This window comes from Clinocottus analis, unplaced genomic scaffold, assembly GCF_023055335.1.
Source record: "Clinocottus analis isolate CAN_PGR_092001 unplaced genomic scaffold, fCliAna1.0.p SCAF_12, whole genome shotgun sequence".
Lineage (NCBI taxonomy): Eukaryota > Metazoa > Chordata > Actinopteri > Perciformes > Cottidae > Clinocottus > Clinocottus analis.
In genome coordinates this window covers 9,495,538-9,521,098 of record NW_027175843.1, presented here as the reverse complement: position 1 = coordinate 9,521,098, position 25,561 = coordinate 9,495,538, and the positions used below count along the sequence as shown (strand labels likewise).

Genomic DNA, 25,561 nt, shown 5'->3' with positions numbered 1-25,561 from the left:
AGCATGTACAGTGACGAACTAAACAACAAAAGCGGTGCTAGGGTTATTGATATTGATTCAATTGACGGATAACTATTTTAGTTAAATCATTTAAATACGGAAGCATTGAATTGTAAGGTTGTTTACTCACAAATAAGTTGTTTTTTACCCAGTGTTAGCTCACCATGTCTTAACTCTACTGTCTGTGGCCTGTGCAGTATGCACAGCGTGGGAGATATAATCGATAGCTTCCCACTTTGTTTGGTTGACACTAAGTTCCAAAGTCGAGAGGACTGACCTGGATCAATAACAGTGGACTCCAGACCGGTGACCCTCACCACACACCATCAATATAAACATGACTCAGTCGCATCAATAATCATTAGTGATAAAGATATTGTTAAAAGCACAATCTGGGGAACCTCTTGTCACTCTCAAAATTGATTAGTGAACAGATAAAACATGTGGTATATTACCTTGATATTTAGCTTTAAATTTAGCTTTCTGATGCTGTTAAATGTTTATTTATATCACAGACATAAATAAAACTGTCCTGGATATACATAAGTGTGACATGAAATGCTCAGTTTCAATAGATAACTCTTCAATTGTGAATATTACTATACGCCAGTAAATTTAGATCTGAGTCTTTAAATATTTTACTGTTGATATAATAAACACAGGCAATCCTTTTCCTCCATGAAATGTAAATGCTCGTCGTAAAATTTCCAAATCTCCAATTTTTTACTTAGTCAAATCATATTTAGAATTTTTAATGTCCTCTTATGAACATTTAATTATAACATTTACATATACACAATTGCAATTCACTTGATTTATTCATGAGAAGCTTTTTGTCAGTTGTTTTTGTTGTTCCTGGTGGCCTCCTTAAAGTGACAGTAGATGGTTGGCATCCACAAACACATCAAAGGTTGCCGGCCTCAATCAATTGTCAATTTGTCTGCATCAATAAGGGAGATAGGATGTAGATTTTGTTTTCTCTGTCTGCGATGTTTCATAACACAGCAGCAACATTCATCTACCACATTTTCATGTCCTATTAAGTGAGGGCACCACAGTGGAGAAGAGAAACCCTGCAGCCCTTTTTCACCACTCAGAGTTAATAGAAGTTAACAGACAATAATGGGATGACAAACCATATATTTTCCTCTGGGTAGCAGTTCAGGCTTTAAGGGAACAAAAATACAATAGAATTCTCTTTTTCACATGTGATCCATTGCTCCCCGGCCCTTTAGTGCTGTTATGTACTGTACAGAATTCGCAAATTATCTTCTGCTCTATAAAGTGACAGGGGTGTTTGTCTCACCACCAAAAGGAGGTGGTGTGGCTTTGCCTGTGTGAACGATGAATAAAGCAAAGAACTGTGAAGTGTTGATGCTTCTTTTTTTTTAACTTGCATGCTGGCTGAAGTTGACTTATCCGACTAGAACAGCTAAACATAACTGAGCCGCAAACAGGGTTCTTTATTTTCATTCATACAAGAGAAAAATATATTGTGTAGCTCTGAAACACTTCATTAACGCAGCATTGGCATCATGAAGTAACACACAGGAATCCCTCACTTTGAAGGGATATTTGGGCAATGTTCAGAGGAGTCCTGCGGCAGTGAGTCCAGTGGAAGCTGTTACTTGCAATGAAGCGGACATATAAAAGGTGTAAAAGAGGGAGCGTTTCTCTCTCCTGAGACTGAGTCCTGAGCACTACACACAGATGGAGTAGCTCCCAGAACAAACATGCACATCCTTGTTTATCAGACCCTTGGAAAAGAACAAAAATATGAGCTATTTTAACAAAAACCATAGTCAAGCTGCCACAGACCTCATGCAGGCAGAAAAGTCATTTTATGGCAGCTTTCATGTTTACTTGGACCAATTCCATTTTAACTAACAGTTATCTAAAAAACAGATGCAAGGAATATGAAATATAAGAGGAACATAGCCGACCACTAAAATCTTTCAGTAAACTACAGTCACTGAGAAGATGTATAACCTCCTCGCTCAACGATCCTCTGTTGCATTTATTCAACACAAACCCTTCCTCAGCTGAAAGGGGTCTCTGTCTTCTCCTGAACAGCACACAGCAGCAACAACAGACATTGAAGAGCATTGTTGAACACAAAGGGTCTTAAGGGACACGGAGGAGTATCCGATCAGTATCAGATTAAGGCTGGAGGTGATGCAGTGGAAGCAGGCTGAGGCGCTACACAGCAGCAGACACTTGATAGATATAAACCTCAAGAGTCTGAGGGAGCAGACACACAGAGACTACACTAAATCAGCAAAGGGGGCAGCTCTCTGTCCAGGTGAAATGTGCAAAGTGTACATGACTAACTCTTCTTGACATAATACACTATTAAAGATGGGGCTTTTCCCCACATTAATCCTACCTGTTTGGGATTTTCACAAAAAATACATCTGCAGTATATTATCGGAGCATAATTCTCTGAGTCTCTAAGAGAGCTGCCAAATCCCCATTGAGTTGGACTTTGTACATGTTTTGGGTTAGCCTACGATACCTCCCCACATCCACCAGGGGGCTCAACCTTGTCTTACTCCTCTCCACATCCCCCTGAAACACTTCCCTACACCACTGGAGCCCCTTTACAGAACCTGGCTTGGGGGTTTCATGTCCAAGGCTCATGTTCTCCTCCTCTTTGTCTTCTTCACAAAGTAGTGATGACACAGACTCTCTAAGAGACACCAACTCTTTCTCCAGTGTCAAAGACAATACTTGAGCTGCACCCTGTCCTCTTGCACCTTTGACAGACTGGATGCAGCAGGACATAGGGAGGTAAGCCAAGAGAGAGTCCAGGAAAAGTAGTGTCTGTAACTGGCTGCAAAGGAACAACAGAGCCACAATTTGCATGTTATTATTAATAAATGAAAACCTGATTGTTAAAGTTTCTTCATGTCTTTTGATCATTTCTTGCTGTTCCATACCACCTGCCTGTTCCTTTGCAGAAATTGTAATTTTAAGCGCTTTAATGTGCAGAGAATCCTAATCACTTTAATATTCAGTAGAATATCCCACAGACATGTCTCCTAATCAACGTCAAAGCCTCGTCAACTTTGAGGCCATTAATATAAATTGAGCGGTGTCCACTTCTACTACCTTCCTTATTTCTTTTACAAAATTTAATAATTCAGGGGAGTTCCTGGTAGTATCTGAACCAGTACCACAAGCAGTAATCTCATAGTTAGCAAATTATTAAAACATATCTCTATTTCACAATGTATTCTGTTTTTTTTCTAGCTTCACTTCAAAATAGCAGTATTTCAAAATATGCAAAACAAACAAGGTTATTTGTAAAAATGTCATTTGGACAACATAATAAAAGGTAATATCAAATCGGCGCTAGAGAAAAATGATTTTGCAGTGGATCCTGCTGCCAATAGTTTTAGACTATGACACTGATCTACGGGTGGCTATAATGCAGATGCAGTAATGAGTGTAAGGTGTTGAAGAAAAAGGCTGCTATTATGTAAATATGGATGGAAGAATGCAGGTTTAAAAAGGTTGTGATCAAGAAGGGTCTATTGGGCATCTTTAACCTAAAGCTTAAAATACATCTTTTCACTTAATGAACTGTTAATAGGATTGTGGCCAAAATCCTATACTATCCAAAGCCTTAATATTGATATCTCAAAATCAAAATGATTTACCTGGAGTGTATAGACAGTTCCCCCTGGAAAGGTGTTATCTGATGCCAGTGTAGCAGCATGAGAGTAGATGGTCCTGAAGAATTCAACAGTAGATACTGAGGGCTCACTTCTATCCTCCTACAACCGGCTATTTTGTGAATCCAGCCATAGATATCACCTAAGCTGTGATCAGGACAGTCTATGTGAAAGACCCAGCAATCCAGCAGCGCCATCAAGCTCAGCAAGTCCTCTTTAGCGTCATCTGGGAACACAAAAAAAGGTACGAATAAATATATATGTGTCAAAATGAACACAAGTACAAGTTGTAGCCTTTTGTGGGTTTACCTGTTTTGAGTTCTGGATTTTTCAACAGTCGGGTTTGTAAATTACTGTGGATGTCGAAATCAACTTGACCACAATGCAGAGCAACCGGTGTTGGGTTGCTCACAACAGAAAAGGCCTCTTGTCTTGGGACATAATGGAGCATGACACGGCACTTAACACAGCCAGAGTTCAAGAGAGGCGTCAGCCTGGTCACAGCAGTCACAGCCAGTCTGCATGTGTTGAGATGATTGGGTATCTCAACATTGTGCTGCTTGCTTCTTTTGGCTGCAGGCGCTGAGATTGTGCAGGGAGAGGAGAGTGAGGAAGAGAAGGATGGTGATGATGAAGAGCAGGGCTCAGGGAGGCAGAACACTTGGCTCTGGGCCTGGATGACTTCAGGTGTTGGGTTCTGACCCGTCTCTGTCTGGATGGATAAGCTTACACTGGCCACTGGTCTGGAGCAAAAATAACACATCACTAACAATCAGATATCACATAAACAGTAGGTAATCAAACTGAAAATCAGATAAGCCCCACCCTCCACTTCCACTACAAAATCTCTGTCTGCTTGTGAACTGATTAAGTACACCAATATCTCCAGGTTGTGAAATTTCATCAACTCAACAAGGGTACCAATCAAAACAGCGGGAACAGAGGGAATCAGGTCAGAAGTAGTTTTTCCTCGAAATAATAATTTTGAAAAAAATGTTGATGGCTAAATCTGATAGCTTCTTGTTCCCACAAAAGGTGATTGGAGAGTTATTAAATATGTGTTGCATATTTGTTGCCATGGTGAACGTCTAGCCAAATTGGGGACAATCAAAGATGAAAAAAAAAACATCCGTTATCATTTAAACAGATTAAGAGACTGAGATTCATTTAGTAGCAATAGTTCCTCTCAGATGTGAGGTACAGTATCTATCAAACCTCAGAAAAATGGCACCATAATGTTTTAGTTCTGACAGGTCAAATCAAGCAGCAATGATAGGTTTTGACAGCTGGGCAGTGTAGTACTTTCAACTTGATTAATAATGGAGGGCCACAAAAATATTGCCTGTATCTTTGCCATGGATTCACTCAACTAGACAAACTCATTATGTCCAACAAGATATTATCATCACAAGTGGATGAGCATTTTTAAAAGTATTACCACTAGGAGTTCAGGTCATGTCATGTTCAATGGTCCATATTTCAGAGTCAATAAAGCTCACACATTCTTCATCTTCACAAAGAATTAAAAAAAACAATGAATTTCAATTAAGAAACAAACCATCTTTACATTGAGCTGTCAGCAGTTAGTATCACTCCCACAACCATTCGCTCCTCGGCGATGTGATGCCACAGCTTGTCAACATGAGGTTTTGAAGACACTGCTGGCATGTCTTGCGTCTTTTCATAAATTGACTCATCATCATCATCATCATCATCATCATCATCATCCCACAGAGCAATGAGGCTTTCCTGGACAGAAAGGGCAGAGACTATAATCAGCGATGACAAGTGTGTGACAGCATTAACAGCAATAGCAGTTTACGTCAAACATTTACATTTTCCCAGATACACATGTAGTGAACATTTAAAATACTATTTAAGAACAAAAAGTCCAACACTGATACTTTTTGTCAAAATACAGTGCAATCCTTCCGAGAAATTAACCTTTCAAAGACGTTTGTCTGCGGCCACACTATTTGTTGTGGATGTTTGTTGCATCAGCATGAAAATTATAGCAATTGCAACAACCACTTTTGTTTTCATTGTCTACATTTGCTCCCTTAATGCCTGTGGCAACATATGAGAGGGCACATGTGGGAGGACATTTCAAATATAAATATGAATACTTATCAATATGAGTGACAAATCCTGGAACACAACTTAAACAACTGAGGGTTCTAGTTCTATGACCTCTCAAAAAACAAAAAGAGATAAACACTGTAACACAGCAGGCGATGCTCGTCAGTGTTGTGTAATATTGTGCGTGTACTTGCTCATGCTGGGTGACAATAGTTTCTCTTTCTGAGACCGCATTGGTAAGGGCTTGGACCGACTGCTGCAAAACTCTGCTCTTCACTCTCATCTCGCTTTGAAGTTCCTGGAGCACGGTCAATCCCCTCTAAATAACAGGTTTGATTGAGAGTTACTACATACAATACACAGTGGGTGTCTAAGAGGTGAATTGATCTTTTATAAAGTCCCATATCAATGACAATCAGATAATTTACTACACAGCATGATGTTGTGATACAGATTAAATTACATCATTATCAAAACATTTTTTTCTGACAATTGCAGTAAATACAAACATAGTAGATCTGACAAATGTACTGTATGTAGAACTAAAGTTTAAATAGTCAAATTGATGTTCAATGAAATTAAATAAATGCCACTCTTCATATATGTAAAACAAAAACTTTATAAAGATAATTGCTCACCTGTAGTCTGGACTCTAAAGCTCGAAAGGTGAAGAGATCATTCTCTGGTTGAGGAGGTGGCGGTGTCGTTGGTGCTCTACTGTCCTGCCCACACTGAAATTTGCATTTTTAATGAGTATGATCACCTGATGTTCACTTTATCAACGCAAATAGTTTACATGTACTTCACATAAGGAATACATATATGTCTTACAGAATATGAAATGCCACAGAGGTCAGTGAGGAGAAATGTTTGCAAAGGTTGTTCTGTTACGCCTTGATCCTTAAAAACCAACAGCATTTGGTCTGTTCCACATCCCAGGAAGTCATCCACATGGACAGAACTGACACTGGACCAGTGGCAGGCTATCTGGAGAGAGAGTTTAACATATTAGATATATTTAAAAAATCCTGTTAACTGAACATAATGCAATTCAAAAAAATATATTAGATATTGAAACCTCAGTTTACCTGGAACGTTTCCTTCCACAGGGCACATACATGCCCCTGGTGAAAAGATATGACAAGCAGGCAGCCATTTCTTCCTGTGTTGACAAGCTGAATGTGTTCAGGTTGTTCAAAAGGGAGCTGGCATACGTCTTTCAAAATGCCATCCTCAAAAAAAACTATTTGCTGATTAGAAGTTGCCGCAACCACAGCAGATTTCAGCACATCATCCACTTTTTCAGCCGACAGCACAAAGATGCACCGTGTGATGCACACGTAGGGAGGTGGCAAAATCATATTGCCATCAAACACTTGGCCACTTTCAACAAAATAGCATTGGGATTGGCTTGTGTTGTGAGTATTAGAGCTATAGTCTGGAAGGTTTTGCAGTCCAAGAACAAATGCCTGTTTTTTGAGGAGTGGGAGTTCTCCAATAACACAGTGGGACAGCTGAACGGGCATCTGTCTCACCTCTCCTGTCTGCAAAGAGACATGAAAGACATCACCGGCATAGCTCCACACCACAGTGGGGCCCTGGAGGATGGACACATTCTCCCTCATTCGATAAGGTAGTTTAAACTCTATACAGAACTCCAGTTGGTTTGAGCTGCTCAATGTGAGGAGACTATACTGGAAGTTGGCTCCCTTTTCACTCTTCTTTGTCACTAGAATAAACGGCGTGGTAACTTTCTTCTGAACATTTAGGGCAGTTTTGCACGTCACAACATCGACTCGCGCTGATCTCTTCCTGCTGACGATAGCAGCTCCATCGGCTGCCTTCAGAAACGCGTTGACTTTCCGTTCAAATGAAAGGCTGCAGAACATTAACTCGCTTCTGTCGCTGTCGTTTGTGGCGGACGCTCGTTTACAGTCAAATAAGATTATCTTTCCACACAGGGAAAGTCGATGGGGACTTCGATACAAATCTTCCGAGAGTAATCTCTCCATTATGCCACAGGGAAGCTTCGGGCGCCCACCAGGCTCGATCCCTCCTCATTGACAGCTTGATTAAACGTGATTGCTAAGATGGGAGCTGACACTTTCTTGGCAGAAGTCTCAACAACGAGTACATTTGTAACGACTAGCTATGATATATTTACTTGTGAGAGATAAAGGTCCCCGTATTCAACGTTTCACAGCGGACTCGTAGCGGCGCGCCAAATGATATTGAATGCTTCCTGACACACCGAGTGCATTGTGGGTAAGGTGCTGGTAAACAGTAGTGAGTTGACGATATTAAGCTAAAGTGTTTGCCTCGCTCGTCATTTTTCAACGAATCAATTGAATAAAAGACGATTAAATTGACAGTTTCCTTGTAATATTGGATACAGCTTCAACGCTACCTACGCTTTTTCTGCTCTAAGTATGTAGCTTATATAGCTATAGTCGAGGGTCCAAACAAACTATGTAGCGCAGAGGTGTGGCTACGGATGGAGCCAAAATGGCCACGGCAGGACCTCAGTGGCACACTTCGCACTGATTCCCCCAACTCACAAACGTTAGCTGACTAGCAAGAGCAACAGGGAACTATCACAGAGACGGAAACCGGTGGATAGTTGAATATGGCCGAACTTGAGCAACACGAAGGAGAGCAGGTATCGACAACGACCGTTAGCATTTAGTTAGCAATCTGTTAAAACCAAAGACGCGAATAACATTAACTAACTCTGTTTTGGCAGGACCTTGAGAAGAAAATTGAAGAGACAAGACAGAGATTCAAGAATGAGTTTCTCCAAGGTAACGGACATTATGAAGAAACTTTCTCCTTGACCAGTTACTTGCTTTTGAATTAATTCGTGGTTATGGTCCGCTTAATAACTCAAATATTGTGTGTTAACTGTCCACAAGTTAGCTCTAATTATACCGTGCCATGTTAATAACATCATGACCTCAATGCTCAGAGCCGATAAGCTGCAGCAAATAACGTTAACTAACTAACCATGTTGGCTCTGTGTTGCAGCGTGCAGCTAACTAGCGCTAGTTGTTGGGCTCAGACTGCACATGTGCAAATCATGATGATCTCTGGGTGAAGTTTAACTTAGTTTAACAGCACAATATGGCACTGGCTGAAAGTGAAACCGTGTACTGTGTACATATTTCTGTTTTATAGCGTCATGTGATTCAGCCTTTCTTATGTTTGCAGATTCAACAGAAAAATATGACTCCAAAGATGTGGAAAGGCTTCAAGCGGATGATGCTCTGGTGGAGGGCTACCTGCAGTGGAGAATCTACGTTGTTGACGATGCTTTGAAAATGATTGATGAAAGTTTTCAGTGGAGAAAAGAATATGGTGTGAATGGTAAGAAGTGTTGCTGAATACAATTGCTTGTGATATTATATGCGCAATTTCAGCAAAAATTAGGACTGAGCGCTTTTTTCCCTTTTTTCTTTTCACATTAAAAAAATTTGAAATCAATAAATGAATCACTATCAATCTGACCAGTCCGTTGTTACCAGTTATTGTTTTATAGCTGTTGGCACCGTGGATAGTGGCAAACACATATTAAAGTTTAATATCCAGGCCTGTCAAAATGTAGAAATGTGTTCATTCCCATGTTTGGATGTTTACAATCTTGTGACACAGGTCAGTGGTCGTGTTTCTGTTGCTCAGGATGAATCCAGATAGAGTGTCACTGTGTTTTAAACACCCATGTCACCATGCAGCTTCTCCTGAGAACAAGCTCACTCATTCTGTTTTCTGAGTAAATACCCAGAGTTGTTGTTTGTCAGTCTTTATACCAGAAAATTCAATTTGTCAAGCAGTTGTTTTTGTAAATTTGATTTGGTTATTGGTTTCCAGTATTTGTCAGGGGCCATAGCTAAACAAGGCCAAGTGTTGTTAGTTTTGTTAATCAACCTATTGAAAATAACTAAGTGTGTTACACTATGTTCTGTCAACCCTATGTATAACATAAACACCAGTGTAATGTGTTAATGTCTGTGTCTTTCAGATCTCACTGAGGGCACCATTCCCAGATGGATGTTTGAAACTGGTGCTGTCTACCTCCATGGATATGACAAAGAGGGCAACAAGCTATGTATGTACAGGTGCTTTGACAGACCGTCAACTGTAATGTTATACACTTACAACTTAACCTTTTATTTAATTTTTGGATAAGAAGATGTCTGTTCTTTTTGCCCGTCACTGAATTTTCTATGCAAATATATAAAACTACTAAAACCATAATTAATATTTTTTTGTTTTACTTTGTTTAGTCTGGTTCAAAGTAAAGCTACACGTCAAGGATGCGAAAACGATTGTGGACAAGAAGAAGTATGTGGCCTTCTGGCTAGAGCAGTATGCAAAGAAAGAACCTGGGATGCCACTCACTGTCGTGTTTGACATGACAGAGTCTGGCCTCAGTAATATAGTAAGTCCATAATGATGATGTTTCAAACTTAAAGTTATTTTTGTTATGTCAAGAACTTTTTGTATTTATTTGCCATGCTCTTCAATTTTCTTTTCTGTTAATAATATTCAGGTCTCCAATACTCTTTATTAGATGAGATTTACTGTTATGTAAGAAAAATATTTTTTTAACTGTCATTGGAATGCTGTTGAGCATCCTTCTTGCAGTTTGAGCTGTGGTCTTGCAGGGACTGATGCTCTTTAATGGCTTTACACTTCGGAGATTAAAGTAACCTTTAAATCCCGTTGGTCAATTCGAGTGGGCCGTCTAAGCCGTAGACTCACTGTCGCAGACGTTAGCTCCTTGACAGAGCTTTTTGTCAGCGAGTGTGTTTCATTAGCTCGGCTCTCTCCTGTAGAAATGTCTCAATCAAGTACAAACAAACCTGCACAAGCACAGCAAAAAAGATAAATGGCTCTGCAACCCAAATATAAAATGAGTAGATTTGAAGATCAGTTTGAAAAGCAAACTTGTTGAACCAAAGTAAGTAAAAGCTAGAGCAAGCGTAACCGGTATGATCTCATTAAGGCTCGGAAGAGACTCTTCTACATAGCAATGAGGCTTCTAGCCAATTATTGAGCTTAGCAAGGGCATGGAGGCTGTATCTATTGACATAACTGCTGTTCTTCTGATGATTCACAGAAACAGTAAGCTGAACATTTATCATATTTACCTAGAAACCTATTTTTAAAGTGTTGTGGATGTGCGTTTATCTAAAGTTTTAGAGAGAATTATTGGTTTCGATCAGAAGCCCATTTCTTTTCAATAGAAAAAAACAATTTAAGTGTAAGCCGTTTACTGTAAACTCTTTATTATACTTTTTTAAATAAGGTTGACATGCAATGCAATCAAATGGTGACAAAACAGCATATAAAAACAATTTTCAGTTGAGTGGGTCACTTCATATCTAGAGGGAGTTAAGAATGAACAAACATTCAGCCTATTGAAAACTTACAGTGGGTCTTTTTTTTTTTGTTGAAGTACTGTATGTGGTTTTGCTTTTTATGTCCTTGTTATTTTTCTCTTTGTTTCAGGACATGGATCTTGTGAAGTACATAATTAATTGCTTCAAAATATATTATCCAAAGTTTTTATGTAAGTCACAAAAGTTATACAAATATATATTTCAGTATTCACATTTGTTACTTTTGTCCATTAATTTTCTGCTACGTTAAAGTCCAACCGTGACATTTTTTAAGCATAATTCTAATAGAAAAGTTTTGACCTTTTCTATCATTTCAGCCAAAATGATCATCGTGGATATGCCTTGGATCATGAATGGTGAAAATAAGACTCCCTTCTTTCAGCAGTCCCAACAAACATTTATGTCCATTACAATTTGTATGAATAATTGTAATCAGATTCTAACATTTTAGCTTAATGTTTCTATTTCAGCTGCATGGAAGATTGTGAAGTCGTGGTTGGGTCCCGAGGCCATTAGCAAGCTCAAGTTTGCATCCAGATCTGAGATCCAGGGATACATAGGCCTCGAGTACCTACCACCTCACATGGGTGGATTGGTATGTATTATATCTTACAGTGTGCATTAATTAATGACCATCAGACAGTTCCAAAAGATGCAGTCGTTACTAGAATGGTCTGAAGTATTTATTATCTTTTAATTGGAACATGTTGTAATAATGGTGTGATTCACAAATGCTTGATTGACATCATACATATGTTTCTTGAGTAGGGTTTGTGCCACACTGAAATCCAAAATATTGTTATGTGTGTAGACGCTTTCCATACTTCTGTTTAACAGAATTTCTCTTGGCTATAAAACACATTTTATGTATTCATATGGAAATCATGGGACTTTCTGCATGACATTCAGGATGACTATCTAAACTGAAAATGACAATGGACACGCTTTTAAAAACTACACTTGTAATCATATAATTTGTCTGGCTACATTCCAGGACCCTTTCAAGTACAGCTACCCACCTCTTCCCGATGACGACTTCCAAACACCCATCTGTGAAAACGGACCAATTGTTAGTGAGGACGAGACAGAGATCAAAGAGGGTGAAATGGAGGGCAAAGATGCGCTTGAGTCCAGCTTCCACTCTGAGATTGTGGTTAAGCCCAAAAAGGTACATTTTCTTTTAAGTTTATGTCCAGTTTTATAACAATTTGTAGTAGAATAACAAGTCATTAACTTAAATTAATAAAAACATTGTTGCTCCTTTACACAGTTTAATCTTTTGATACATTATAATGCAGGACTGCTCCGTGTGTTGCGTAATTCTCCACTTTTGCAGGACATACTTAAGTCAGCAGGTATTAAATCTCACTGTTTATTAAAATGTGTTAAGTGGTTATGTTTTTGAATAAATTTAGAACATGACTGTGATAAGATTTTGCTGGTGCTGAAACTAATATAGTTAACTGTTGCTGTTATTGGTGAAGCCGCTCTTATGTTTGATTGAGCCACTATTAAAGACAAATCTGGTGTTTCATTCAGTGTAGGGCTGTGCGGTATACTAGCTGAACCGGTATACCGGTTTCAGTAGTCCGTACAGTATGAATTTTTCACATACCGTCATACCGCTGCACATCAGTTGTTGCTCTGTGCCAGTAAGAATATTTAACATTTTACAGTTCAACACAGAGTGCACAGCAAAGCTACTTACCTGTCAGGGTTCTTAAATTCAGTCACAGTGCAAAATTACACCGCCAAATTGCATGCCGGGAAATGCAAATTGCCGCAATTTGCCGGGCGGCAAACAGCTGTTTGTGTAGCGTGTCTTTCTCAATATCCCAGAATGGATTTTGGCACCACCAAACGATGAACAATGGCGGATGAGAAAGTTGACAGTCTCTGAATACTCCTGTTGAGTCACAAAATGTAATTTTAGGATGATTTTTGGCAAGAAGTTAGTTGTTTAAGTTTCAAATCTGTGGTCGGTTTGTCAAGAATCACCCGACTTAAAGAGTTACCGACTGTTTGAAGTCTTACTCGCGGGAGAGATGAGCTCAGCAACGCGGACACGTCACAGCCCTTAGCTACTGGCCGTCAGAGCTGCCAGATCTCGGCTCCGATTTCTCCGTATTCATTCACAGTAACGTTACATCAGTTTGACGGAGGGAAAGGTTAAGATTTGTAACTTAAGACTTTAACTTTTGAGCCACAGGCGGTTTACTACCACAGGCGGTTTAATACCAATACAGTAATATGTACTCTTCCAGTTTGTTGTGTGCGAGCCATAACCAGCATGCAATTCGACTTTGTAATTTTATAAATGTACAATTATTAGTGTTACAAATTGTTTGTGTCACAAAGTGTTGTGATGTTTAACCCTGTTAAAGAGCGTTAGTTGTGTGTTATCAATTGTTGTTATAAAGTTAAATACACAACTAAAGTTTGAACCATTACTGGAGTTAGAACCCTGACACACAAGTATCCTGCTTTGCTTATAACATTAACCTGTGAAAATATAATGTTGTTGCCTGCACTCCTCACAGCTGGCCGCGGTGGCGAAAAAAATACTGTGATATACTGAAAATACCCTGATATGAATTTTGGGCCATACTGCACAGCCCTAATTCAGTGTGCTCCTGTGGATGCGACATTTTGCTGCAAGTTAATAGATTCTCTACGGTCAGAGATTCCTCCTGTTTCTTCTTTTACTCACTTTCTATAAGTTGAGCCTGAGATTACAGCATGTAATTAGACTGCTCCATGGAGAAAACTGTGAATTAGGTGGAAAGTAATGGCCTGATTTGGAAGACGTTAAGCTCTTGCTCATTGTCTCTGTGAAGGTGACTCTTAATGTCTCTGGCTGCAATTAAATCCTGCAAACAAAGCCCATGCATCACAGCCAGCGCTCTGCTTCTCTCATCCTCTCTGCTCCTCATGTGGTCAAGTTGTCAAGTCAGCTACTTAAGGATGTGTGTCCATACAGCGTTTTCTTTTTTTCTTGGCAGAAAATCGCTGTCAGGGCGCTAGAGAGTGCTTCATCCACAGTGACGTCACCAACGCCTTTCTGAAAATTTGAGAGATTTTAACGAGAAAAGCGTTTTGAGTGGCGGCACAAAAGTCGGGGTGCACTCCAGAAAAAAAGAAGCTGGGTGAAGCGCTTTTTCTGTAGGCAGCAGCATACGCTCTCTCCTCCATTGGGAACAATTGAAGAAAGACGCTGCCACTCGGAAAAATACGCTATGTTGACAATCACCCTAAGCTCTTTCCAGCTGAAGCTAGATTTCTACTCTCGCCAAACGGCAGCACGCAACCTCATGTAACACATTCACCGAGATGTCCCACAGGCCTTATCTTAAATATATCACTGCAGCCACTGTTGACCTCCCTCTCACTCTGGGTCACCAAACTTCACCCACTTTCAGCATTTTTATTATATTAGTCCATGTTGTTTTCAATTATGGTTAGATGTAGTTTTGTAGTTTTTTAGTTTTGTCTTTTATTTAATCTTGCAGCTGTTATTTATTGATTAGTTTGCTCTTATGCTGTTATTCAGGGTTTGGGGTTAACCTGCATGTCATGTAAGACATGACTGTGCTGTTAATTCATATCAGTTCTTGAGGGTTTTTGTAGCCTACTGATCTGCCTACAAGACACAAACTGTATTTGTCTGAGAGGTGCTGCGTCATTCAAAGCTACTCCCATGAGCTTCCTAAGCCCCAACAAACAAACAGTGCTCCCATTGTTAATAAACACCACATTGGTCATGCACAGCATATTTAGAGTCACAGAAAAGAAATATGCAAATCAGTATATCTTTAGCCTCAAAAAGAATATACAGGCACATGTTTGAATTTTGTCAATATACACATGGAATCACCTTACAGTCTGGCTTGTTGTTCGTGTCAACATCCCTTGCATAACCCTCTAGAAAAGGGTACATAACTTACTATCCAAGCATTTTTTTTTGAATAATTTAATTTCAAGATACTACTCCCAACAATTGTATTTTCTACAAGCACTACAGTCTGAGCTGTCTGACTAGACATCAAAACATTTGAGTCAGCTTTGTGGGAACTGGATGGATGTTTTTTCAGGTTATCCTGAAAACCTAGTTACACAAGCACTCTGCAGTGCTTACGTTCACTATAAGTAAGTGTTTGTATAAGGCGGACTGCAATAAGATGGTCTCGGGGTGACAGGGAATATTCAGCATGAGAAAATAGGAGTTCAACTGTTTTTCTTCCTAAACTGAACTGCATAGCAATTCAAATGTATGTTAGTGGTTGTGTATATGACTTATAATACTGCTCCTTAGTGTAGGGTAGTAGGTCTGGAAGTCTTTCAAAGTCCACTATTTATTCAAGGTTATTTAGTTTATGGGAACACATGCATCATCACTTTCTTACAAACTGTCAGATGTTTACAAGAAACAAGGGTATCGCAAACAAACACAAAATATGGACAAAGTCCAGGTGAAGTACTTGATACAAGAGGAGAGTGGAGACATTTGTAATTGTTATAACCGGTTAATTAGCAGTGTCCGCAATCTTCTTCCACTGGGTGAAGTAGTTTCATCAGGCATTATTTCACATCATGTCTGGTAGCACATGATGTGCTGTGACTAAACCCGTAGCATTGGGTTGATATACCAGCCTGACGGCTCTTCAAGCCGTCTGAACGCATTCCGCACTGCTGCTTCTGATCTATCTTTTCTCAATCAACATGAGACTCTCCCCCTCCGCTACCAGCACCCGTCCCGACCTGAGTTCCTCTGGGTTCCAGGCAGCCCTGTGCTGATAACTTGATGGCTTCAGGAAGCTCTAATTGCCTTTCTCTCTGTTTTCAAACAAGGGCTGGAGGTGGTAAGGCATTACCACTCAGAGTCCAGAAGATTTCTACTAGCTGGAAAGGCAGGTGTACTCACGTGACTGAATTATTGTGAGTGCACCTCCTTTACAGTCGACTGATGTCATCTCACCCCCTTCACATTTGTATCCCTAGACCTGTCCCTGCCACCCTAAATAGTATTGCACTGTAGAAAAGCACAACATTTCTGACTTTGTTATGAAGGATTGTAGGCTAGATGAAGGGTAGCCTATATTTTGCACAATACAACGTAAACACTGAACCAAGCGACATACACTCATATTTCACTGTGTAATTCACTGTTCCCCATTCAATATGCCATCCTCTGTATCCATCAACCTCAGATGAAAAACTGAGCTTATTGCTGTATCACGGTAAACCAAGTTGTTAACACTCAGTTCTTAATCTTTAACCATGCTTGCCTTTTGAGGCATTGTTTTTAACAAAAGCCGTTTGTGCCTTGTCCTCTAACCTCTTTTACCAGTCTTTCTCTCCGGAGATGCTAATCATTTAAACAATTGTGTTTTTGATATCTGTACTGTACAAGCAATACACTCCCTCATTATGCGCATTTCACTATTATTTCTGTTGATGTTAATGTATCATAATCAATGATTGTTTTTGCATTATGTATCTTACACACCATGTTTAGAAATCATGACGTTCTCAAATTGTATTATGGTAAATGTTTTTTGTTAGTAATAATTATAGTGTTTTTTATAAATGAATTGCCTTTTGTTAATACATAACGGAATTTAGTTTTCATGAGCCTTACAAATATATCCAAGCTGTGCCAAAAAACAGCACTTTTTTAGATATAAATATCTGTATTACAGCCTACTATTTAAATGTTTTAGAAAACTGGAGCATGTTTTTACTTTTTTCTACTCATCATTACCCAATTGTGTTAAACTTGCTCTTTTTAAAATGACAAATAAATAGACATTTCATCAGCAGCTGATTATCTCTTGATTCATTGTGGCAGTTTCATGATAGTCGGCCATTAAACTAAGATGACATGTTGTGTTGCTTATCACAGCAAATGACACACTTCCCTTCTGAGTCTCAAATGTTCACATCACATGCAGAATCTGCTCACCTTTGCCCCTTCCCTTTCGTTCACGATGCACTCAATCAACATCTTTTTTTCACAATGTGTAGCGCCAGCAATTTGAGAGCAACCATTTCCCCAACTTAATTTAGCCATAGCACTTGTGCAAACGTTTCACAATTTTTATCATGTCAGCTGTTTTTTTAAGTCTTGTGATCTGCCTGTGGATGATTTGGATCAAAGTTAATGGATGTTTTTCTGTGTCCTGTGTCTGAGCAAACTATTTTTTGGTCGTGGTTATTTGTTTTGTCAAGTCACGAGTTTGAGACTTCCAGGAACAGAGTTCAGGAGTCGTCATCGTTTTTTTTCTCAGTAAAAGAAAATGTACTTTAATAATGTAACACCATTATTTTGCAAGAGATTTTTATAAATCATAATGGATTACTGTTGAGCACTTCGTTAACTGATGGCTTTCTCCGAATGCAGGGCAAGGGTCAAACATTTTATTTTAAGGGAAGGATCCAGATAAGGGTTGCGTGATACCATTATCAGTACTCTGAGTCTTTTTTCTAATTAAGTGCTCTTTGTTGTTTCAGGTGAATTTCTTGGAAGACAGCATGAGGTCAGAGGACAATGATAAAGGAGACACAGGTGGCAAGACCAAAGGGGCCAGGAAGCCACTTACTACCTTCAAAGGCCCTCTGCTAGATGTTAGGTAGGCTGTCTTGCTCACGCCTTCCCCTTATTCTGCATATTACTTTGGGCCACGTGGGCAATTTGCCCATTAGGGTTGTGGTGGTGTGGGAGCATTGGGAAAATAATCATTTAATGAAAAGCGACTACACAACTATTAAGGTTTATACTTCCTCATGGCAAGTTGTACAGTTCTTTTGTGATGTTGGGTTGCATTTCTCAAAGACTTTATTTATTCTGTTTCAACTTTTTACCACAGGCACATTGCATTTCGTAAGGGAAAAAAAGAGGTTGTCCACAAGCTTCAATTAACAAGCTCTCAAAAGCTACATTGATACAATAAAGGGAAAAGCCCCAATCAGCAGATGGATTTCATAGTGGTTTAGCTTTGGAAACCATGCTAAAACCTCTTCACTTGGAAGGCAAGGCAAGTTTATTTGTATAGCACATTTCAACAACAAAGCAATTCAAAATGCTTCACATAAAAGCATCAAAACGTAATGCAGAAGAAAACAAGATTTAAAAACAATTAAGAACATTAATTTTATAACACATAAAAGCAAAAAATAGAATAAAAGTTACAGGGCAGTTTAAGAAATAAAATGCACTAGTGAGATGCAGAAATTGATATCCTTGAATCTGGCTAGGGCAATGGCAAACAGAAAAGTCTTCAATCTGGATCAGGAGCTAAGGGTCTCAGCAGACCTGCAGCTTTCAGGGACCTCGTTCCAAATATGTGGAGTAGAAAAGCTGAACGCTGCTTCTCTGTTTAGTTCTGGAGGTTGACTGGTACTCTTCTTGCATTGGCGGTCAAGTTGTTAAGTTTGCAACAGAGTTTGATTGACAGCTTCCACAGAAGCCTACATAAACTGAGCAAATGCAATAGACTTGGTTTGAACCAAAAAAAGATTATCCGTGAAAGCTTCAATCCAGCTTCTCTGTACTATAATTAGAGAGGAGACATGAGGGCCAGAAGCCAAAGAGGTTGACCCATCATTGTTGGATAGTAGATTCATCTACTAGAGTCTTATCTTCCCCAGATCCCCACCCCGAAACTTGTTCAAGATTTGCTTTGTGGCTGACTGTACACTCTGTACACCTACAATAGCTAGAACAATAACCTGAACATGATAACTTTGTGAAGGTAAGGTTTGTTGTATGAATCTGGATTTGGTTTAGCAAGGCACACCTTATAAACTGCCAACTGAGCATACATAATACACGCATTAAGAATCCATTATCTAAAAAGACAATTTGGTATTGCTTTGTACAAATGAACAACAGTGTTCTCTTAAAATATTGGTTGAAAGTGTAAAGTCATTATTGATGTGTTGTCGCCCAATTGATCTGGAGAGGGTACCAACCAATAGTGCAGACACCGGCCAATAATCAATTAACCTTTGACCGAGGAGCATTTGTCCCGTCCTGTCATCCAACACATATATTGGAATTGAGCATTAGTTGAACTGCAAAGTGGCTGTCCGTTTCAAGAGGATATGTAGCAAAGGAGTAACGCAACACAATGATGTGGTTAGATCTTGGGTAAATACTTAGCAGTGAATTCACACGCACTATGATATTACTCCCCATTTTCCTGAATAAAATGCATTGAGTTCTGTTTTTAGAGTAATTGCTTTGATGTGAGAATTCTGAGCTCAGGGCTGTGAATTATAGTGATAAACAGATTTTAAATGAGCCTTAAATGCAATTATGTTTCTGAGCTGTGTTTCGAGGCTGGGGGCTTTAGAAGGGAGTAGGGGGCTTTGATCTTGTGTTTGCCAAAGGTTTCCAGAGCCCGCAGACTCACTCTGAGCACAAGCGTCAGACTCTACAGTGGTTTGACTGGGGAAAGAACCCACAAATACTTGAAAAGGAAAATATACCTTTGTTCTTAGCCGTTTCAGTCCATGAACCGTAGCCAAGCTGCATCAATAAAAAGCTTTATACATATGAGGCAGATATGATAATCCATTTGCTAGTTTCATCTTGGCAAAGTTAAACTCCCTAATGTTCATTGAGGCTGGCAAAGCACATACTATGTTTCGCCAAGTTAGACTGTTGCAAACTAAGCTTGGAGAAGCAAGTTTAAAACAACCAAAAGTCAGAGAGCGAGACAAAGGGCCTCATGCCCAGATTTTAGGCCATAGATTTGCTCTGGCTTTACATTTTACAGCATTGATGCATGATCAGAGTTCTATCCTGCTGAGTAAAACTGAAATTTAATTCCTTTTTTTTTTAATTTATTTATTTATTTTGCAACACTAAAAATCTCCTCTGTAAATCCCCCTTTGACACAAAATTAAAAACCACATAGGGAGACATTTTATATTTCATAGTTTCATGATGACACCCCTCCATTTTTTTGTTGCATTAATCAAGATGAACAACTTGTTTTTATGCAGTTTGGCGAACAAGCCACCAAACCAACATTCACCTGGTACCAGAGCGCTGCTGACGCATATTGGCACTTTCGCCCAGAGAGATTCTCGCCTGATATCAGAGAGAATTGCAACTCGTTACACTTGGATTCAAAAGTCTGGATACATGCATAAATAGATGCAAGCATGGTCCTTCATCTTAAGGGACACTTCTAAGTCTTTGCCTAGTTTGTTTACATTGTCTTGTTCCCCTGCCAGAGCTCAGCCTGCCGGCTGCTGTCAATCGAACAGTAACGTGCCCCTCAAATCACTGAGACAGAAAAGGAGTATTTCTGATATTTCCCCAAAGACCTCTGTTTTTGACTTTTTTTAAATACAGTAATAACTATATATATTTAACTATATATTTTTTAAATGTAAAGACACATCCTCTATTACTGTAGGTGATTGTAGGTGGCCGTTAAACCTAATAATGATTATCTATTGCCTGTTCGAGCACTCAGATGTGACTTTTCCACTGAAAGCTGTCTGATCCATATGGGTCAAGATTAAGCAGCATGCCAGAGGCTTTGAGAAACGTTGAAAGAAATGTAGTCAGGAGCTGTGCAAGAGTCTTGAAATCTGCATATTATCTCTGCTGAGGCCTCGGCTGGATTATTAACCAGGCCAACCGGTTGATCATCTACTCGTAATAATTGTGTATCAGTTGGTTTCTTGTTGTATGATTTAATCTGTGGGAATAAGCAACATAAAGTCACATTTTATTAAGTGATGAGGTCCTGCATTGTTGCCGGTCTCGTGTGCCTGCCTTGTAGAGGGGTCTTTTGTCAAAACATTGAAACGCAAAGTGTTATTCCCACGGGTAACCCCTTTTTGTTGGGTGATTCAACCTCGGAAGGTGTTTCATTCAGTTTTTACCACGTCTAGAGTAATGAAAACAGGCTTGACAGAAATCCTGTGTTTTAGCATGCTTTCATTTATTTTTGCTGCAAAAATCTTGCTCCCAGGTACAGAAATTGTAGCTGCCCAATCTGTATTAATAAAATACCCAAGAAAGAAACAACTAAGAACATGAACATGTGACCACATCCATGTATTTGTTGCATCTCCACTGAAGTGCACAAATAAACACCTCATTCCTCAAAATGTAAATGTATCTTGTAAGACAAGTCTCTGCTTTTCACCATAATGTGACTCTTATTGTTTTCCTTCTGTCCCTCCAGCCCCGCAGAGGAGCTCAGCTTTGGTTCTACGGAGACGGAGAAAAAAAGCCTCATTATTCTGAGCAATGTAACCAAAAACCAGGTGGCTTTCAAGGTGAGAGTGGAAGTGCTGACCTGCATGTGTGTACTAACTTGTTATTGTGAGAACAAGTTTGATGATTGAGGATTATATTTAATTGATAAATATGTTAGTTGATTAACATAAAAGGACATTTCGATAAGTGATTATTAGTTGAAAGCATTTGTTAAACAAAATCCCAATTCCGCTTTTTCCAGCTTGTCCAAATTAACGTTTGCTGCTTTTTTGCTTTTTATATTTTTGTAAATTAATTTTCTTTTGGTTTTACAGTGTTGAACAAAACAAACATTTTGAAGATGTCAAATTGAGCTGTGGGGAATTGGGAAGTGCACTTCCCTATGCCGCCATTTTGATTCAACAATACAAATGAATGTGTCTCCACAGGTACGGACCACGGCACCGGAGAAGTACAGAGTAAAGCCGAGCAGCAGCTGCTGTGAACCTGGAGCCTCGATAGATATAGTGGTGTCTATACATGGAGGTACGGCACTTTGGCTCTGCACTCTACTGTTTCTGACTGTTGAACCTCAGAATAATTGATTGGTGCCGCCTTTTACCTTCCTAAAGTGCTGGCAGCCACTTTTCTTTGCTTGACATACATATTTCAAAAGTGATAAAAGAATCATCTCCCCAAAACAAACCATCAGACAGCTCGCAGTGCTGTGCGCGTTGAAACATTGTACGGCCTTTAAGCACTGAAATGTCAGCTGTAGGTTATGACGTGCTGCAAATAACTCGAAAGAATCAGTGCTGCCTATTTCAGGGTTGCTTTGTTTTTATATATATATATATATATATATATATATATATATATATATATATATATATATATATATATATATATATATATATATATATATATACGCACGCACAAGCTTTTATGCTGTGGTGGTTGCTTCTCTCTCACTACTGACATATCAAGCACATGTAGTTGTTTTTTTTATCTCCTTAACTTCTGTTTAAGGGGCTATGTGGTTTTATTATTCATTTTAAACTTTAAACATTTATTTCACATTTGCTCAAACATTGAACTTTTTCCATTTGTTGTATTGGCATGAATGGGTTCAATGTTTGTTTGTAGGTTCTCAAGCTTCTCCTCAGGACAGGTTTTTGGTCATGGCTGCCGAGATGGACAATGCTGGATCACAAGAACTTGCACAATTCTGGAAAGAAGTACCGAAAACCAAGATCATGGAGCATAGGTACGCATCTGTGCTGTTTATGTATTGAGCCATGTCTGCAAATACGTGAAACAGTTTGTCCACTGCTCTGTTTGTACATGGACCTCAATATAGTCGTGACAGTGGCTGCATATCACCTCGTTGGCCTCCGCTTATTAGATTGTGACTTTCCCACAGATTGCGCTGTCATGTTCTTGAGAGCGTTAAACCAACAGGTAATCCTCTCAGAGACGACCCTGTGGAGATGGGGACCGGCAGGGAGCAGGAATTTAACACAGCGGTGAGTTCTGGTCAAAGAGTTCCGATATTTATTATTTTTAAGTTGCAATACATACATTTCACCACCTTTTTATAGATGTTGTACACTACCATCACAGTTTCAACAGATGTCCAGAATTTTATAGATTTAATTAACATTTTTTGTATTTGTATTGCATACTCCAGGCACTGGATAATAACTTTAATTTCACATCAGTAAGTATAACATGTAGGTTTAGTAACTTGTATGTCTATGTCTAGTAAAACACTAGTTACCTGGTTTATATTTCTAAAGTTAAAGTTCAACATTTTGATGAATATGCATCTCCACCATACATTTAGAAATAATGCAAAACTGCTGCTGCGAAGACAACCACTTTCTTGCAGTGAGTTAAATGAGAAAATGGATGTCACTCTTGTGTGTGTTAACTTTAGAGCTGTAAAAGAGAAGCAGTTGGTCTAGTTTAGCATACAGACTGAAGATAAAGGGAAACACTTAGCCTAGGTCTGTCCAATATATAAAAAAAAAAAAAGTTTTCCAGCCCCTCTAAATTAACTCATCCTTCAGCTAATTAACACTGTGTATCTAATATGTTTAATCCATACACAAAAGGAATGACAAATATATATATATGACACTGACCAAATGCAGCATGACAACTTATCAAGGTGCTGGAGTGTATGTGTATTTTTTAGGTTTTGTAGAAAGGCTAGTTGTTTCCTCTGCTCACAGTCTTCCAGTTAAGCTAAACAAACTGCCTCCCTGCTCCAGTGCCATACTTATCACACAGACATGAGAATGGTATCAACCTTTTAATCTCAGTCTTGGTAAGAAATCCAAGATGCCTATTTTACTCTATTTCTTAAATGTACTGTACCGGTAGCCTGATTTGTTTTTAGATTCAAAAGTCTGGATTCATGCACACTGATTTGTTCTATGACTTTCATGGCACGGGTCTCCGGTTGATAAACCAGGTCAATGAAGCAGTTTTTATCTCTCCAGCTCATGCGAGTGATGACCTGCAATGCACGGATGGAGCAGAAGCTGAATACGTGTCTGTGGGTGCAGAAGGTTCTCATCGGGTTAGTGCTGGTCCTCGTGGTGCTGAACCTCCTGTGTCTCCGCCTGCTGAGTGCTTCCCAGCAGCCATCTTGACCTTCTATATCTGCCTCCCCGTCTGTCGACCACAGACACACGGACAGTTCCAGCTGGACCACAGTTCACTACCTAGGGACTCATCCTGAGCACTCCCCTTCCGAGGGGCTGCTGTGACGGAGGGTAGGGCTGACTTTAGGTACACGTGAGTTGTTGTGGAGCTACTATATGAAGAGATTGTACTCAATTCAGGCACTTGAAATAATGCAACAGAAACCCTTTTAATAATGTGACAAACAATTAATGCATTCTTTTTTCTTTTTTCTTCAAACCAATCATGGTTACATGAATGTTTATTTATTGCAAAAGACACCATATGTAGTAAGAATTAGTTATTTTTGTCATAATGTAAACATTTTTTATAATATATAAATCTACAGAATATAAAATAAACATTTTTTGTCAAATTATCTTTTGTTGAACATACTGTTTTTCTCTTCGTATAATCGTCTGACAGCGTCTAAAAAGAACATCTTCACACCGCCTTTGTAGATGTTTGGGTCACTCAGTAGTCTTGTTTTGCACAAATATTCACACCCTCTAATAAACCCTCATTAGTACAGAGGTGTTTAATTGAAAACATTGCAGTGTACGACCTTGCTAAACCTCTCCACACTCGGACCAAGGAGCCACTGGAGATCTCCGTCTCCACTATCTCCTCTATTTGTTTTAATTACCCCGACACTGCCAAACTAAAAATACCAAAGCAATTACTGGCGAGTACAAGGACGTTGCACAACCCACTTGTAGCTTAGTGGGAAGAACTGATATCTATAACAAGATCCAGCTCTGAGCAATCAGGACGGGAGCCGCCGCATGAGAAACGATCACAATTGGGTTATTAGATGTGTGCGCATGAGGGTTGTCTGGCGTCAACATTTGCCGCTCGTTCGCGGTGGGTGTTGGCTGCTTGCATGCGAGGGATGATTAGGAGGACTCGTGAAATAACGGATAAACTAATCCAACGTTGATTACAAACACTGGGCTGTTTTGGAACCGCAAGATGTTTATTCTCTGAAGATTACGCCGCTCGCTCTGTAACTCCTTCTGTTTTAGTGGCCACTCTTCATGTTGTTCTCATAAAACCTCTGTTGATAGTGGTTTGTAAAAGGGATTGGTTTTAAGAGGGTGTGAGCGCTGTGTTCTGTGTTTCACTCAAATTCTCACTAAGAAATGGTTTTTGCGTTATTTTTGTCCACGGGAAAAAGAAAAAAAAAGCATCAGGGTTAATGGCGTGTTCGCCTCCAGAGAATAAAAGTAAAAGCTTTGGTATCACACGTAGGTGGGCTGATTCTAAGTGCATCTGAGTGCCACACGGTACCTGACTGAACCCAGGAAGTCGATCAGATGCGCAGCACAGAGCCCAGCACAACACCGCTATGAGTGATGCCACAATGACTGGAGTGGAAAATGATTTGAGCGGTCATGTGACACTGATTACCAGGCGGACTCGTCTCACCTGATTGCCTATTTGTCAGTAATTGCTTCCAGTGGATACTGTACGCCTTTCCCGGCCGCTTCAGC

At 39.5% G+C, this 25,561-nt stretch overlaps 2 protein-coding genes across 4 annotated transcripts; one reads left to right on the top strand and one right to left on the bottom strand.

The window, feature by feature from the left end:
• Positions 1–1,433: 1,433 nt before the first annotated feature.
• Positions 1,434–8,112, bottom strand: fancb (FA complementation group B). 2 transcript variants are annotated; one of them, XM_068572260.1, is made up of 9 exons: positions 6,845–8,112; positions 6,588–6,743; positions 6,395–6,487; positions 5,947–6,075; positions 5,245–5,426; positions 3,987–4,420; positions 3,820–3,903; positions 3,663–3,735; positions 1,434–2,833 (listed from the first exon to the last, which is right to left on the bottom strand). In XM_068572260.1, the coding sequence occupies exons 1-9, from the start codon at positions 7,766–7,768 to the stop codon at positions 2,425–2,427; spliced, it is 2,484 nt and encodes an 827-aa protein (XP_068428361.1). In that variant the 5' UTR covers positions 7,769–8,112; the 3' UTR covers positions 1,434–2,424. The 2 variants fall into 2 exon arrangements, with proteins under 2 accessions (XP_068428361.1, XP_068428360.1); XM_068572259.1 differs by having other exon boundaries at positions 3,663–3,903; positions 6,845–8,111.
• Positions 8,046–24,448, top strand: mospd2 (motile sperm domain containing 2). Of its 2 annotated transcripts, XM_068572262.1 has the most exons (16): positions 8,046–8,415; positions 8,500–8,557; positions 8,781–8,846; positions 8,964–9,119; positions 9,772–9,858; positions 10,037–10,191; positions 11,265–11,325; positions 11,473–11,511; positions 11,626–11,750; positions 12,150–12,323; positions 17,666–17,784; positions 21,364–21,457; positions 21,827–21,923; positions 22,524–22,644; positions 22,801–22,903; positions 23,885–24,448. In XM_068572262.1, exons 4-16 carry the CDS (start codon positions 9,074–9,076, stop codon positions 24,035–24,037), a joined length of 1,374 nt encoding a protein of 457 aa, XP_068428363.1. In that variant the 5' UTR covers positions 8,046–8,415; positions 8,500–8,557; positions 8,781–8,846; positions 8,964–9,073; the 3' UTR covers positions 24,038–24,448. The 2 variants fall into 2 exon arrangements, with proteins under 2 accessions (XP_068428363.1, XP_068428362.1); XM_068572261.1 differs by lacking the exon at positions 8,781–8,846.
• The last annotated feature ends 1,113 nt before the right edge of the window (positions 24,449–25,561 follow it).

Coding starts and splice junctions, on each gene's coding strand:
- mospd2 (XM_068572261.1), top strand. CDS start 8,383: ATGGCCGAACTTGAGCAACACGAAGGAGAGCAG. Junction 11,326..11,472: donor ATATTATCCAAAGTTTTTAT/GTAAGTCACAAA, acceptor CTATCATTTCAG/CCAAAATGATCATCGTGGAT. Junction 17,785..21,363: donor GGCCCTCTGCTAGATGTTAG/GTAGGCTGTCTT, acceptor CTGTCCCTCCAG/CCCCGCAGAGGAGCTCAGCT.
- fancb (XM_068572259.1), bottom strand. CDS start 7,768: ATGGAGAGATTACTCTCGGAAGATTTGTATCGAAGTCCCCATCGACTT. Junction 6,488..6,587: donor TCTGTGGCATTTCATATTCT/GTAAGACATATA, acceptor TGCAAATTTCAG/TGTGGGCAGGACAGTAGAGC. Junction 2,834..3,662: donor GAACTGTCTATACACTCCAG/GTAAATCATTTT, acceptor GTTCCTTTGCAG/CCAGTTACAGACACTACTTT.